At 52.9% G+C, this 15,850-nt stretch overlaps 1 protein-coding gene across 3 annotated transcripts in view; it reads right to left on the bottom strand.

The window, feature by feature from the left end:
• Positions 1–307: 307 nt before the first annotated feature.
• CABP1 (calcium binding protein 1) overlaps positions 308–15,850 on the bottom strand; it is a 30,652-nt gene continuing 15,109 nt past the window's right edge. For 2 of the 3 annotated variants that reach the window (XM_047827066.1, XM_047827064.1), the window contains 6 exons: positions 8,251–8,430; positions 5,191–5,221; positions 4,773–4,916; positions 3,634–3,743; positions 3,260–3,407; positions 308–769 (listed from right to left, as the gene is read on the bottom strand). In XM_047827066.1, the coding sequence (XP_047683022.1) occupies positions 744–769; positions 3,260–3,407; positions 3,634–3,743; positions 4,773–4,916; positions 5,191–5,221; positions 8,251–8,430 (639 nt within the window). In that variant the 3' untranslated portion in view covers positions 308–743. The remainder of the gene's footprint in view (positions 770–3,259; positions 3,408–3,633; positions 3,744–4,772; positions 4,917–5,190; positions 5,222–8,250; positions 8,431–15,850) is intronic. The other variant, XM_047827065.1, reaches the window with a different exon arrangement.

Below are 15,850 nucleotides of genomic sequence, written 5' to 3'. Positions count from 1 at the left end.
ATGCTCCAGGAAGACAGGAAGGGGACAGACCCTGCTAGATGCTTACCCAATTTCTAGTCTCCTTTTCTTTGAGAGCCTGACTTTGTTTGGGGCAACTGGGTACCCAGCTAAATCACTATATCCCCCAGGCTCCCCTTCAGCTAGAGGCATAAGGTCCCGGCTTCTGAGATGAGAGGGGTACCTGATGGTGCTCAATAAATGCATGTTGAATACAGGACTGTTCAGCCAGCTCTGGGCATGCGGTCAGTACTCAGGAAATGTGTGCCATCTGCACGGGCCCAAGAAGCAAAGACCCCCACAGCTGCCCTTGTCTTGGAAATATTTTTATTGGTTCTGAGAGAACAGGGCTGTGGCGAGCTGGGACGGGCACAGAGCTAAGGAGGGCGGCGAGAGGCTTTGCCCTGGGGCGGACATGCTGTGCGGGGGGGCTGCTGGCAGGCTCCCTGGCCCACCCCACCGGCAGCGGCTGGGTCCATGGCACTTGGCGCCCGGCATGACCTCTGCTGGCTTGGCACTGTGGCCTCCTCGTCGGCGGGCGCCCCCCTTTCCAGTTGCAGGAGTTGTGAGTCTTTCACAGTGCGGAGGGGAGGGGGTCCAGGGTGGGCACCTCCCTGGGGTGCAGGCAGGCCCCTTCCGCCAGTCCATCCTGGGCTCTCGGCGGCTACGGCAGGGTGAGGCGCGCTCTGGCTCCTCTTCTCCCGCCCGGGGGGGAGCTTGGCAGTCCTGGAGGGGCCCTCACGGCCTCAGCGGGACATCATCCGGACAAACTCTGGGAGGGCACAGGACAGGACCGGGTGGGGAGAAAGGAGCCGTCAGGCCCAGCTCAGGACACAGCCTCCAAGTCTCCCTCGGATCTGAGCGCCCCCCCTCCATTGACATAGCTCCTACCTCGGGGCTGGTCCCCTACAGCCCTCCGGTCTCTCCCAGTCCATCTTGCGCACAGCAGCTGGGCCCCAGGATGGGGGCTTTCTCATCTGCATACCTGACCCCTCTGAAACCTCCCAGGCTCCCCACTGGATAACGTCCAATATCCTGATGTGACCTCCAGGCCCTCCCAGCTGTGGCCCCAGCTGACGCGGCTCTCACAAGCTCACCCCCAGTCCATTACGCTCCAACCACACACAGATCTCCCTGTCGGTGCAGCTGGCACACTCACTCTCCCTCCACCTCTCAGCTTGCCTGCACTCGTCCCCTCTCTCTTCTTTTTCTTTTAACTAGACTTGATTTTTTTTTTTAGGTTCACAGCAACATTAAGCAGAAAGTACAGAGTTCCCATATGCACCCTGCCTTCCCAGCATACGGCCTCCCCTACTGTCGACATCCGGCACCAGAGTGGGACATTTGTTCTAATCGATGAACCCACGCTGACACAGCATTAGCACCCAGAGGCCACAGTAACATTCAAGTTCAGCCTTCGTGCCGCACATTCTGTGGGTTGGGGCAAATGCATAATGACGTGTATCCACTATTACAGTGTCATACAGAACGGTTTCACTGCCTTGAAAATCCTCTGTGCTCCACCTATTCATACCTCCCCCACCGCACAACCCTTAGCAACCACTGATCTTTTCACCGTCTCCATAGTTTTATCTTTTCAAGAATGTCATACAGTTGGAATCACACACTACGTAGCCTTTTCAGATTGACTTCTTTCACTTAACGATATGCACTTAAGATTTCTCCATGTCTTTTCATGGCTTGATGGCTCATTTATTTTTAGTGTGAATAATGTGCCATTGTCACCCTTTATCCACTCACCAACCGAAGGGCATCTTGGTTGCTTCCAGGTTTGGGCAATTATGAATAATGCTGCTATAAACATCTGTGTGCAGGTTTCTGTGTGGACGTAAGTTTCAATTCATTTGGGTAAATACCCTTTACTTCACCTGGTGGCTCCTACTCATCTCTTAGAGCTCTATTTATTTATAGCCTCCTCCAGGAAACCTTCCCTAATCCCCCCTCCAGCTTGGCAAGATGCCTCTCCCCTGTACTCCACAGCTCACTGTATTTCCCCCAAAACAGCAGGGACTACAGCGTTGGCTTCTGTCTTCCTTGCTGGTCTTGGGCTCTCAAGGCAGATCTCAACACACAGTAGGTATACATACTATGTATGCAATACATACGAGCAGAATGGATGGGGGATGCTGGGCTTGCAGGGAAGGGCTGTCATCTGTGAGGGGGCACCACCGGGACACGGGCAACCTGAAATTTTCGGATCTGGTGGCAGCAAAGCCTTCTTTCCATATAGCCACACTCTCCTCAAACTTGAGTCTAAGTGCTCCCCAGAAAAGGCCTTCCAACTTTTGTGTTCTGGACACACGCACATCCTACATCCTGGTACATGTTTATCTTGTCTTTCTGCTCAGAAGGCAAGTTCCCGGGGCACAGAGTGAACGTTTTACTGTATTTTTGCCCTAGATCCCATAGCTGTCTTGAGCAGTATCTTGCAGGGTTACATATGTAGTGGTTGAGATCCCAGGCCTGGTTTATGATCCAGCTCCGTGTCTTAACGGTCTGGCAATTTCAAGCAAGTCATATGACTTCTCTGAGCTTCAATTTCCTCATATGTAACACGAGGCCATAATAGTGGCAATCCAGACAGTTGTTGTGAAAATAAAATGGGATAATATATGTAAGTGTACTTGGTGCGGTGACTGGTACATAATACATGTACAATAAATGGTAACTAGTATAATGATTCCTGATTCCTTAAAAAAAAAAAAAAAAAGAAGAAACAAAAGCTTTTACTGAGCATTAGCTATGTGCCAGGTACTGAATTATGAGGAAATACAGAGATAAACAAAATGGTGTTCTTCTCAAAAAGTTCAGTCAAGCAGAGGTACACCTAGCACGTGGGGGAGCAGTGTGAAGGATGAGGGTGAGCCTGAGGTGCTGTGAAAGCCCAGAAAAGAGGGATTCAGCCTGAGGAACCAGATATACACACAGACATAAACATATACATATGTATGAATAAATGATTGTATGGATAATTTTTTAGAGATGGGTGAATGGATAGACACCTGGACACATGAAGAGATGGATGGAACAGATGGAGAGAGAGATTTGGCAAGATGGACCAATGGATGGTTGGGTGAAGGGATGAATGGGAAGGTGGGTTATAGGGGCGCATAGATGGAGGGGTACAAGAATGGAAGGGTAGGGGCATGGAAAGATGGAGTCATGATGGATACACAGTTGGAAGTCTCCACATATGGCCACTACTGCCTTGGCTTCTCTCCCACGTTCAAACCCCACCTACCTTCAAAGTCTACTCGTCCATCCCCATTGAGGTCCACATCTCGGATAATTTCCTCTATGTCTCGGTGTCCCACCTGATGGCCCAGGAGTTTCCTCATGGCCTCCCGCAACTCACTGGTGCTTATCTCTCCATCACCATTGGTGTCAAACTAGAGAGGGCAGGGAGGAGAAAGGGGTAGCTTCAACGTGGGGGGCCCAAGGTCGGGCCCCTTCTCTAGCATCATTGCCCCCCCCCCTTACCCCGAGACTCTTCTCTGTCCAAGCTTCTTCCCTTGGCCTGTGATCCGGGGCTCTAGTTTCTCCTTTCAAGTAACTGTCCTGGGGTTGGAATTCTAACAACACCCTGCCCGTGCCTGTCCAGTGGTCGTCACTTACCTCTCGGAAAGCATCTCGAAGTTCCTTCACTCCAATCATATCTGCTGTTTCCGCCAGGAGTTTAGGTCCCATTAGCTCTACGAAGTCATCGAAATCTACATGGCCACCCACTGGAGACAGAGGAAAGGGCTAGGTCATCCATCCAACCACTCCCCACCTCTAACTAAGCAAAGGAAGGCACTGTGAACCCCTCCTTGACTGGTCCAGTGCTGGGTCCAGGGTACAACCAAAGGCCAAATGAGGACACACAGGTGACCAGGGACAGGTGGCTTATCAAAGAATGGCTCAGGGGAGTGGCCAGGGTTAGATGGAGGGAACCAGTCGGGAGGTGGATAGAGAGAAAGATACGGGCTAAGGACACACTGGGTCAGAGACAGGCAAAGAATGTCAGAGACGGAGAGACAGAGAGACAGAGACAGAGCAGAAAGGCAGAGAGAGAAACAGAAGTTATGAGAGCCTGGCCCACCTGCCCCAAGCCTTACTCTTGTTGTGCAAATGGAAGCTCAAATTCAACAAGATCCCCCAGTAGGTAGGAGTGGTGGAGAACCAACACCCATCCCACCCCCTGCTCACGGCAGCTTTCAGCCAGTGACTGCTGAAACTCCCCATTGGAGGGATGAGGGCTCTAACTTCAAGGTGGGCTTGCTACACTGACTCCCTGAGCTGCCTAGCAGAATGAGAATGAGACTCTGGCCACTCATGGTGCTGGCTGGCTCGAGAGTTCAACCTTTGTGGCTCCTTCTCTTTGTGGTCTCACTTGCCTACTCCCTGCTGATGCTTCTCTTCACCTTCCAAATAAACTGCTTGCACTCAAATCCTTGTTTCGGGGCCTGCTTCCGGGAGAACCCCAAAACTAAGACAGAGAATAACACAGTAATGAGAACTTCCTTCTGTTCAACAATCACCGTGTGCCACGTACAGCGTTGTTTTGCAGACAGTCTCTCAATGACTTCCTGTGCTCCTCTCATTGTACAGTTTACAGGTGAGGAAAAGGAGGCTCAGAGAGGGTAAGTGGTTTGCCCCAAGTCACAGAGCTGGAAAGAGCTGGGCCCAGAACTTAAGCCCAGGGCCTGTGTGACTGCAGAGGACTTGGAGGGCGGGGACGGGAAGGGAAGAGGGTGCCCAGAGGAGGGACTCACGGTTCATGTTGATCTGCTGAGAAAGTTCAATAAGTTCCATCTCGGTGGGCATGTAGCCCATGGTACGCATGCAGTTGCCCAGGTCCCGGCAGTTGATGTAGCCATCCTTGTCCTTGTCAAATTCTCTGAAGGCCTCTCGGAGCTCTGAGGAACAGAATAAAAGTGGGCATGGCTGGGGGTGGGGTCCACAGAGCCTCTGATCAGAGGCAGCCCGGGTGCCCACTGGCCCGGAGAGCCAGACCCTGGAGCTGCCAGGACGGCGCTCCTCTGACAGCTGACTCCACAGAGGATACCCAGCCCCGTACCAGGCCTTGTCCCCAGGAAGCCAATGTGTCTCTGCCTCTCTTCCCACCAATCTCCCTTCCCTCAACTGCCTGGAGAGCTGAGCAACCCTTTCCCCTAAGGGGCTGCGTCTTACCTTCAATCTCCTCTGGCCGCAGCGATCTGTCCTGAAACAAAAGAAAGTGTCCTATTAGCAGCTGCGAGCGACCTAGAAGTTACAAAATGCCCAACCTGAAGGCCATCCAAGGGACAGCAAGCACCGAGTGGGACGCATGCCTGGACCACGTCTTCAAGGGAAAAAGCTGCAGCCCCGCATCTCCCATAGACACGGGAGATGCCCAGGGACCCCAGAGCCCCATCCAGCCTGGGCAGAGAACCTCTGTGTCCCCATTCCAGACACAAGGATGTGTCAGGGAACAGAGCTGGTCTGGAGGCAAAAACCTGTAAATAAAGCAGGGTGGGCGGGAGGTCACAACAGTGTGGAAATCTGCAAGGCGATGGGAGGGAGGGAGGGGCTGGAAGGACAGAAAGCAGGGACTAGACAGGCTGCCCATAAGGGAGGAAGAGGAGGAGGAGGAGCCAAGGGTGTGGAGGTAGACTTCAGGCTGTGCCCTGCTGCTTGGGCACGGCCCACCTTCTCCAGTTTGACCCCCATCCTACACCTGGCCCTGTCACGGGACACAGCATAGGACCCTGGGGGCCGCCAGTGCCAGTGGCTGCTGCCAGGGTCCAAAGCACACATCTCCAGCTTCAAGCAGTGCCCAGATCTCCTTGGGGAGTCAAGGAAACCCTGGGTCTAGGCATCTGAACAGATGGCGGCGAGGTCTCCAAAGAGCAGGCCCAGAGGACGCATGGGGTAAGCTCTGGCTGGTGAGGTGCCAGTCACCCTAGGCCTTCCCAGGAGGCAGACAGACTGGCACGAAATTGATGCCCCACTGGACCTGTTCAATCAGCTCCAGAACTGGTGCACTGGGCCCATCCTCCCTGTCACAGCTCTCCGTCCTTGGGCAGGAGGAACATGGGGCAGGGCGTGCCCCCCTGAGGAAGCACATACCAGGTGTGGGCACGCCTATCGTGAACACAGACACGCAGGTGGGCCACAGTGAGCGTGAGGCATCTCGGCTGTGCACGCAGGCTGTTCTAGCCCACACAGTCAGGGCAGGCAAGAGACAGCTTCTGACCACCCACTGTAAACTGGCCCTGGGTCAAGGGACCCCAGCTCCGGAAAATCTGAGAATCTTCTAGAAAGGGGCTGCTGAGCAACCCCTTATGAGACAACCAGGTGCACAGGACCATGTGCTCAAGAGTGGCTAAATGTGGCAGGACAGTGTTGAGAGTGTACATGAGCCGGGGCTGAGCAGCCTGCAAGCTATCCAGCCCTCAGGTAGTATTTCTAGCTGAGGGCAGGATTCACTGAAGGTATGCGTGTCTCTGCAAGATGACTGTCGGGACTTCCACCGTAAAAGCCTGTCACGGTACATTGTCATCACTCTCTTCCTAATCAGACTTGGATCTTGGGTGGCCGAAAAGGATGATTTTTGCCATGCCCTGTGCCCCCGGTAAGTGAAGTGAGCGAGTAGGCGAGTGTATGTGTGTCCATATGCACGCAGAGGTCACTGGCTAGGATAAGTCACTTCGACATGAGTCCTTTCCCCGCCCCCCCTTCAAGCCTCACGCAGGCTCCCACTTTTCCAGGACCCAGTTCTGCAGGACTGGAGGGGATAGGGTACTGCTGACCCCCAGGGCAGCCCCCTCTGCTTCGTGCACAGCCAGAGCCAGGAGCAGGAAGGCTAGGTACCCCTCTCCAGGTGCCTGTGGTGGTGCTGGTCTGGCTGAGTCCTGGGAGCTGGCCCCTGGATCACACACTCTGCTGTGTGAAGCAGGGCCAGGGATGCCCACCGAGGTGACAGGGAAACCATGAGCACCATCCCCAGGGGTGAGATGGGAATACAGCACACGAATACCCCTTTCTCCCCAGCTTATGTGGTCCGGGAGAAGATCTTGGCCTCTAGCGTCGGACAAACTCAAGTGCAAAGCCCAGATCTGCTACTTGCTAGCTGTGGGGCCTTGGGTAGGTCACTTCAGCTCTCCAAGCCATCGTCTCATCAATAAAATGGGTTGATACTGGTACCCACCTAATAAGACCTTTGTGAGCATCCCGTGAGACAAGATATATAAAGTGCTTAGGGGGCGTCTGGGTGGCTCAGTCTGTTAAACATCCGACTCTTGATTTTGGCTCAGGTCATGATCTCACAGTTCACGGGTTCAAGCCCCATGTCAGGCTCTGCACTGACAGCACAGAGCATGCTTGGGATTCTCTGCCTCCCTCTCTCTCTGCCCTTCCCCTGCTCACAGTCTCTGTCTCAAAAATAAATAAACTTAAAAAAAAAAATAAAGTGTTTAGCGTGTGGCATTCAAGAAATGGAACCTTCATACATTCGTATTGGTGACATTATGATTATCACCCTCTCCCGGTGACCGCTCGGATACCTAAGGGAGGTTGCCCCATATAGTAGCCGCGTGTGGCTATAGGAATTGGAATTGGAATCAAACAAACAGAATTAACAATTCAGTTCCCCAGTTGCACTAGCCACATTTCAAAAGCTCAATGGCCACGTGTGGCTGGTGGCTACTATATTGGACAGCATCAATTATAGAATATTTCCATTATTGTAGGAAGTACTGGACATTGTATTCAGGAGGGCTGTTAAGAGTACAGGAAACCCCTGAGTCAGATTCCCCAAGTTCAAACCCTACCTCTGCCTCCCATTAGCTGTCATCTCGAGTTACCTCCCTGACTCAGTTTCCTCATCTGCCAAATGGGGATGATCATAGTACTTACCTCTCAGGGTTGCTCTGAGACTTAATTGAAGAGATGCACCAAAGCACTTAGCACAGTGCCTTGCACATAGCAAGTGCTCAAAAATAACACAAAAAAACCAAAAAACAAAAAACAAGCAAACAAACAAAAAACATGAGCTGCTGTTATTACTTCTTGCTGGTGGATGTAGACTCACCAGTGCTTTGCAGCCATGGGTGGGAAACTTTGGGGGTCAGATTCCCAAGTTGAGGGTTTGGGGTATATCCATTAGGGGACACGGGTTGCTGCTGCGTACCGGGCCCCGCTTCTTCCCAGCACCTCGTTATGCCCTTGAAGGCAAGTCGAGTGAGGCTCCACTGGGGCCAACTTACGTACAGGCTGCCTGTTCTCAGCGAAGCCCTTGCGCAGGAAAATGCAGGCAGGGCCCAGCAGGTTGTGCATGACCGCGCAGTTCTGGGCCAGCATCAGGAGCGGTCCTGGGAGCTCGCCGCTGGCCGCCAGCCCCTCCTCGCTCGTCTGCACCACTGTGTAGCTGCTCTTCTCCTCCTGGCGCATCTTCAGCCAGCACCAAGCAAATACAAAAGAGAGGCAAGGGCGTCACCTCCCTGCCCAACCGGCCCTCCTGGCCTCAGCCTGGCTGCTGGTCCTAGAAGGGGCTCTCCTCAAGAGGAGACCCTGGAGAGTCAGACAGTAGGGTTCGGAGAGCTCTCGGGATGCATGGGAGGCAGGAGTGAAACTGGTTCAAGAAATGGAGTCTCTGATCCTTGCCTGAAACGGATGCTCCGGGGAGAGCTGGGTGTGACACCCGCCGTGTGGAACAGGGCCACACATGTGTTCACAACACACACACGTGCACAAAATCACACACTCGCATGTATGCAGAAGATTAGAAAGAGAAGGAGGCAGAGGGAGGCTTCTGTTCCAGCCAATGGGAAGTGCTCGCTCAGAGACTAATGAATACAGTCCTTGCCCGAGATGTTCCCAAACTGACTTTTGTCCCTGCCTTCAATAGACCCCACTGGAAGGCAGTGACGACAATCAGAGCTGGGAACACACAGAGCAGGCTCGGGTAGGCTGCTGGACTGGCAGGTGCAAACACATGAGCCTAGCCGACATAACCAAGAGGGGGGACTGTCCTCTCCGAAGGACAGTGCTACTTAACTCAGCCCAAGGTTTCCAGACCTTCAGCTGGGCCAAGCAAAGCCCAACTGGTCAGAGTCTACCCAGTTTGCTGCCTCAAGACTAGACACTCTCTGCCCCCAGCAGCTCTCCTTCTTCCCCCTCCTGTCTCTGGCTCCCTGCCTGGCCCAGCCTGCCCGGCCTCTAGAGGCTGAGGCAGGGGCCCTCTCTCTGCTTACCGAATATAGCTGTGCTTTCAGGCCCTGGCCCTTCTCTCCTCCTCCCTGACAGTTCCCATGCAGCTATAAAAAGTCAGCACTGCTCACAGACGGTCCCCTTAGGACAACAGCAGCATCCAGACACAACATTCTAGTCCACCCCGGCCTCCCCAGGATGCCCAAGGCCCCCCAGGATCCAGGCCAGGGCACTCTGCCTTCAGTCCTGAGCTTGGATGAGCTTAGACTTAGAGGCAAACCTTTCAAGGAGAAACAGAGCAGCTGAAACTTGGAGGGCCGTCTTTGCCCAAGAACCCCAGAGCTGCCCACCCTACCCTATGTCCTACTGTACCCCACTTGCTGCCAGGTTCTTCCAGCTCACAGAAGGTCATGCCCAGGAGAAGATCCTGTGATGTAGGGGGCGGCCTGTCCTCCCAGGCTGAGAACCTGAACAGTCTCTCCCAGCTTACATCATCTCCCCTCTCCTCCAGTACATCTTCTCCCCAAAGCCCCGCGCTCTGGGGCTCCAGACTAGACTCCCTTCCAACCTCCTAAGCCTCTCCCAGGCCTAGAGAGGGAGGAGCAGTATCCTGGTTCCTCAGAGGGGAGGCAGCAATTCATGCTAAGGGCAAGGCCCAAGTTCAGTGAATGCAATAGGTTTGGGTCTCTGCTTGTCTCAGAACTTCAGAGAGGTCAGGCAGACCAAGGGCCATTCTGGTTTAATGTCTGAAAGAGTTCAGGGCCTCAGCCATACTCTCACAGGATCCCAGGACCCAAGCTAGAGCAAGGGCAAATCCAGAGAGACCTTCTCAACTGGGAGGCTGGCTCAGAGGAATGTTGGCAGTAGACAGCGGCTCGACCCCATGAAACAAGCTCCCAAGATGTGTGCAGAGAATCCGCCTTTTCGTTTCTGGCTGAGTCTCGTACACTTGGCTCAGAGTGAGCACAAGCCAGGAAGGAGGAGGCAGCACAGCGGAGGCACAGAGCTCAGAGAAGAGATTTAGTACCCTGGCTTTGGACTCCAACAGTCTCGGGGACAAATTCTGGCCCCGCCCCTTGCTTGCTATGTGACCTTGGGCAAGTGACTGCACCTCTCTGTGCTCTGGGTTCCTTCTCAGTCCGGCGGGGATACACACGGCCCCTCGCAGGATTCTCGTGAGAAATAAATGAGCTATTGCACAGTGCCTTGAGCACTGTAAGAGCCAAATGCATGGAGTTGCCATGGGGATGACAATGACGATGATAAGGACAACGGCGATGATGGAGATGCAACATAAGAGGTGCTGGGAGCCAGAAGGCATTTACTTCTGGCTCCAGAGGAAGTGGGAGAATATTTGCCAATCAGGAAAGAACGGAGAAGGATGGAGAAGAATGTGTTCCCACGAAGAAGGGACCCGCGGTGGCTGGGGAATTTCCACTGCGTCTCTTGATCATAATACTGCCTGGCACCAAGTCGCCCCGGGAGGCTGCTGTTCTCCTCCGGCCAGTGATGGCACCTGACAGCCTGGTCCTGCCCCACACGGAGCCCGGAGCAGGCCGCCTCTCCCCATTACGCGCCCCCCGGCTACCACGCTCAGGAAGCCAAGTGGGCAGCGGCTTGACAATGTCTCCTGGCACCGAGGGGACATCTCCCCGAGAGGAGCATGGCAACAGGAGGGGTCAGCCTGCCTCATGACCTTACAGCTTTCTAACAACACGAGCTGGCTAAGAGAAGGCAGGTCAAAGCTTCCTCTCACTTGGAAGGTATTCAAGCAGCGGGTGAGTAAGTGAGCAAGTGCTTGGCGAGGTGAAGGAAGGAATCGCTGCAGTGAGTGGGAATCCGGACGACCTGGAAGGTCAGGTGCGGGGATCTACGAATAACATTTCTGACAGCAGGAGAGAGACGCAGCCTCTCACAGAGGCAAAAATAAAAATAAAATACCAGCTATGGATTCACACAGACCAGCGTTTCCAAAATCTCCACTCCGCTTCCACTCGGCTGTGTGACCTTAGGAACGCTCTTAAGCCCAGCTCCTTGCTCTATAAAAGAGCCAAGAGAACTACCTGGTGGAAAAGAGCAAACGAGATCACAGAGGCTGGGCGTGTTGTAGCTTTTCAGAAGAAAGCAACTGTTGTTATTACAAAAAGAAAAATGAAATTGAATGCAAGAAGTTTTATTGTCTTTTACCTTATTCCGTGGACTCAAACCCCCTCCTATTTTCTTTTTATCCTCCATCCCCATTCTAAGAAAACCCAGAGTGGAAACATTAGGATCATGATGATAATAATACTAATTACCATTTATTGAGGACTCGGTTCTGGGCAGTGTGCACAGCACTTTTATTTGCTTCTGACAATCACCTTGGGAGGCAAATATTAGTATTTCCACTTGATGGACAAGGGAATTGAGGTCCAGAGAGGTCAAGTAACTTGCCCAAAGTCACATGGCTGGAAAGAACAGATTTGAGAAGTCTGGCTCTTAAACACTCTGCTGTGTACAGGGAGAAGAGGGGAGGTAGAACAGAGGGATAAATCTTGTTCTTAAGTTCACCTCTTTAAGCTTTGGACAGAACCCGGGGCGGGGGGGGAGGCTTTCGGCCTGTGGTCCTCTAGACTAATTCAGGTCAGTTTCTGCTTCTCTGCAACTGCGTGGAGGCCAAATCCTCTCCTAAGATGACAGCTGATGGGGCTGTGTGCACAGAAGAAACAGTCAACCCTCGGAAGGATCCAAGGAACAGTGGAGATGAAAGGGAATTTGGTGTGAGCAGCTTAGCTAAATGAGGAAGATGATGAGCAAAAAGGCTCAAAATTTCCTAAATTAAGAGACTATCAAACTGACCCAGGAGGTAGTATGGGGTTAGGGACAGAGATGCCATTAGTTAACCTAAGACCTTCGGTAAGTCACTTTACCTGAGTGGCAATCAAGTTCCTTATCTGGAAAATGAAAGAACTGGAAGAAAACATCCCTATCATTCCTCCTTCTTTTAAATAATATCCATGAGTTTCTTCTATGGCTTAGCTACAGAGGGCTAGAAATACAAGCAGAGCCCATTTAAAGCAAAACCCTATAGATGTAAGCCCAGCTTTGCATGAAAAATGTCTTGGAGGTGGTGATTTGCTTTCCAAAAGGAATTCTTGCAAAAGGATATCATCCTGGTAGATAAGCAATAAATCCACTACACAAAGCGACTTACAGACACCTTTGCTCAACATCCTGTTTCTCAGTGGAAACAATCCGGGGCTCTGAACCAGCTGGTCCTAGTTGAGATTCTCTAACCTGATTCAAGAATTACTGAGGGTGGCAGGGGATACCCCAGTAGCAATGGGATTGACTCCAAAACCCACAATTCTGAAGGTTTAGAGACCACCAGAGAGAGGGCCAGATGCTCTCAAAGAGATGAATGAGTCCCTGGTCCTACGGCTGGGAAGGAACCTCAGCAGCAGCAGAGGCAAAGCCCAGCTCAACCCTCTTCTGATCCTACCAGCCCCAGGAAGGTCCGGTCACTCACATGCTGTGGATCTGTGCTTTTTATTTTGTAGCCCAGGAACTCTTTGGTTTCTTTCCTAAATCTTGTGCTAATTCCCAAACACAGCCCCCCATGCAGCTGTTAAGTCCCAACTTCAGCGCAGAGCCTGAGACACAGAAAACTGGGATCGGAGGGAATGTAGAGATTGAGGCAGGGAAACAGCTCTAGATAGAACCCACGGAAAGGGTAGCAAGCTTCAGATGCCCACCCCCTCCGTCCCCAACTCTGGCACAGATGGCAAGATGCCCCCTCCCCTGCCCCAGATCTTGGGAACTCCAGAAACATACCTTCCTTGAGAGATTTCTCAGTGGAGACTTGACACAGTTGCCCATCCTAAGCTGAGGCAGCCCCTCTCAGGATCCCCGGGTCCATGAAGGAGACTCCTGGGGACTAAGAGACCTTAGTCCCTGTCACGGCCAACCCCAGCCTCCATCTGCCTGCGCGGTTCTTCCTCCTGGACCGTTCTGAGCCCTCTCTCCTGCGCGCGTGCTCTCTTACTCGTCTGCCTGCTCCTGCTCTCTGATTTTTTTTTTTTTTTTTTTTTTTTTTTTTTTTTTTTTTTTGTGGATTGTGTATATGTTTGTGTGTGTGGGTTTAACTTTCTGGGCACTTTCTTAAGGACATGAAGGCAGGAGGGGAGAGGGCAGGGCACAGAGAAAATCGCCTGGAGAGCTGATGGCAGAGGGCAGCAAGCTGGGGAAAGCTGCCGGATCATCTACATCAGATTAGAGCTCAGTCCTCTCTCCGGTTCATTTCCCTTCCCTCAGCCCCTCCTCTCCTGCTGCCAAATCTGCAGGGAGATTGCTTCAGGGAGGGGGGCCCAGAATGGCAGCTGCAGCTGGGAATTAGGCCAGCAGACCCAGAAGGGGAAGCAGGCTAGTTTGGGCTACCAAAGCCAGGGTGCCTCCCAGCTCCCAGCCTTGTGCTTGCATACACACACACACACACACACACACACACACACAAAGAACTCAGGGACAGACACACATCCTAATTGCCCCCCGGCAATCACAGCTGGATTGAGAGCAGGCAGTTCCAGTTGAAGGCCTGGAAGATCCTGTGACATCCCCATCACGCTCCATTTTTCACACTTGCCTCGTTACCAAAAGGGGATGAGGCTCCGGGGCTGGAAGCTGAGCCAACAGCAGCGATCAGGTCCTTCGCTCCCTTTGCTATGTCAGGTCTCTCCGACCCAAGGGAAACCAAGAGACCACCGGGAGGGCGGGGGGCATGATGGAGGCAGTGCCGGTAGAGGTGTGATCCAGGGCTGTGACCCCTCTAACCATCCTCCGCCTAATCCTGAGTGAAGATCTGTCACAGGCTTCCTCTGGGTGCAAAGCTGAAAGGCTGCCCTTGTCAGAGTGGTCTTCGAGGTCCCACGACTGGAACTTTTTTTAGGTGAGTGGCTCTTCCTCGTCCCTCTGGGTTCCAGGTTTGATGTGAACTCATCTCAAGCCTCAGATGTTACATTCAAGACCTACAGGCGGAGCCCGATGACCCAAGAGAGGAGGCGTCCCTGTTTCCCCCCTGCAGCCAGCTTTTCCCAGCAGGGGGCACCAGAGGTAGGTTGGGAAGGCGAACTCTTTCTCGGCCCCGGTGCAAAAACCCTTTCATGGGTCGCTGAAAGAGTTTTCAGTCCAGGGAGGCTGCTTTCCCAGGGATTTTTTGTCCAGCTTGAGTGGCTGGTCAGAAGCCCCATTAGGGGAGTGGGTGGGGCGCGGCCCAGAAGGTGCCACAGGCTCGCTCCCAGGGAGCCGGGGGAGGAAGTCCCTGGATAGCTCCTGACGTCTGCGCTGCTGCTGACGATGGAACGGTTTAATCAGGGGAGTTACTCAGCAGCCTTGTTTGGGCCAAACCTCCAGAGGGGGGTACGGAGAAGGAGGGGCAGCCCCTGAGGACAGAGGGAGGAGACCGGGGAGGCGTTGACTCCCAAAGGGCAGGAAAAACACCGGGGAGATGAAACAGATGAGTGAGCAGCTAACATAAGTGCCTTCTCCAAAGACGTGTTCCTCCAGAAGAGAGCACAAAGCAGCCTCTCTGCAGGGCAGGGGGGTCAGGGTCATGAGACTCAGGTGCATGAGAAGGGTCTGCCAGCTTCTGACTTCTCACATTCCAGAGCTTCTGTTTCCTTGCCTGGAAAAATGGGGTTTCCCCTTATCTTGCTTCTAAAGCAGATGTGGGCAAGTACCCGGCGCATGGTAGATACTCAGAGAGTAATTATTAAAATGGAAGGAGGAAGTGACATTTGTCCAGTGTTTGTGTGCCAGTCACTGTGCCTGGCTCTGGGAATGCTGTGGGGAGAACAAGATAAACATGGTCCCTGCGTTCAGGGAGCTTACGCTCTAGCAGGCAGGCAAGAGCTATTAAAGAGCTAGGAAGGCACTTACTTAATTACATTTCAGGTAAATGCGATGAAGGGGAAACACAAAACCTCCGAGAATGTGAGACAGAGGAATCCGACTTAGTCTGGGGGTTTCGGAAAGACTGGGAGGTCAAACCTAGAACACCAACCATCTGCAGACTCTTGAAAAGCTGGGGCTCACCAGGGACCCCAGAGGGAAGTTGGGTTAGGTTCCAGGTACAGACCCAGTTCATATTAACTACCTGGGCAGATACACGGGAAGGCAGCCACAGCATCAAGCAGAGATTCTCAATGCTAGCTGAAGCTGAGAATCTCTGGGGAGCCTCCCCAGAGATTCTGGTTTAATAGGTGTAGGTAAGCTCCAGACATTGGTGGTGTTTAGTGCTCCAGGTAAATGTAATCTGCAGCCAGTGTTGAAGACCACTGACACGGATGCTAAGAGCTTGGAAAGCAGAGGCGGCAGACCTGGTTCAAATCTTGCCCTTCTGCCTAGCAAACTCTATGACCTTGAAAACTTGTGAATCTCTTTGAGCCTCAGTTTCTTTATAAAATGGGTACACTAATAACCCTTCCCTCTTGGGCTGTTGTGAGGAGTTAATGAGATAATACACACACAAGGGGCTTGGCACAGTGCCAGGCACCTAGAAGGTGCCCCTTCCCCTGCCCAGGATTGATCTTAAAGGGCCAGCTGTGCGCTCCCTTCCCCCATACTCAGCAAAACACCCACTCAGTCAGACCTGGTGACTTCTGCCCCCTGCAGGCCAGCCCAGAGC

Source organism: Prionailurus viverrinus, chromosome D3 (genome assembly GCF_022837055.1).
Source record: "Prionailurus viverrinus isolate Anna chromosome D3, UM_Priviv_1.0, whole genome shotgun sequence".
Lineage (NCBI taxonomy): Eukaryota > Metazoa > Chordata > Mammalia > Carnivora > Felidae > Prionailurus > Prionailurus viverrinus.
Note: the sequence above shows the minus strand (reverse complement) of the source record. Positions and strands in the feature narration are given on the sequence as shown.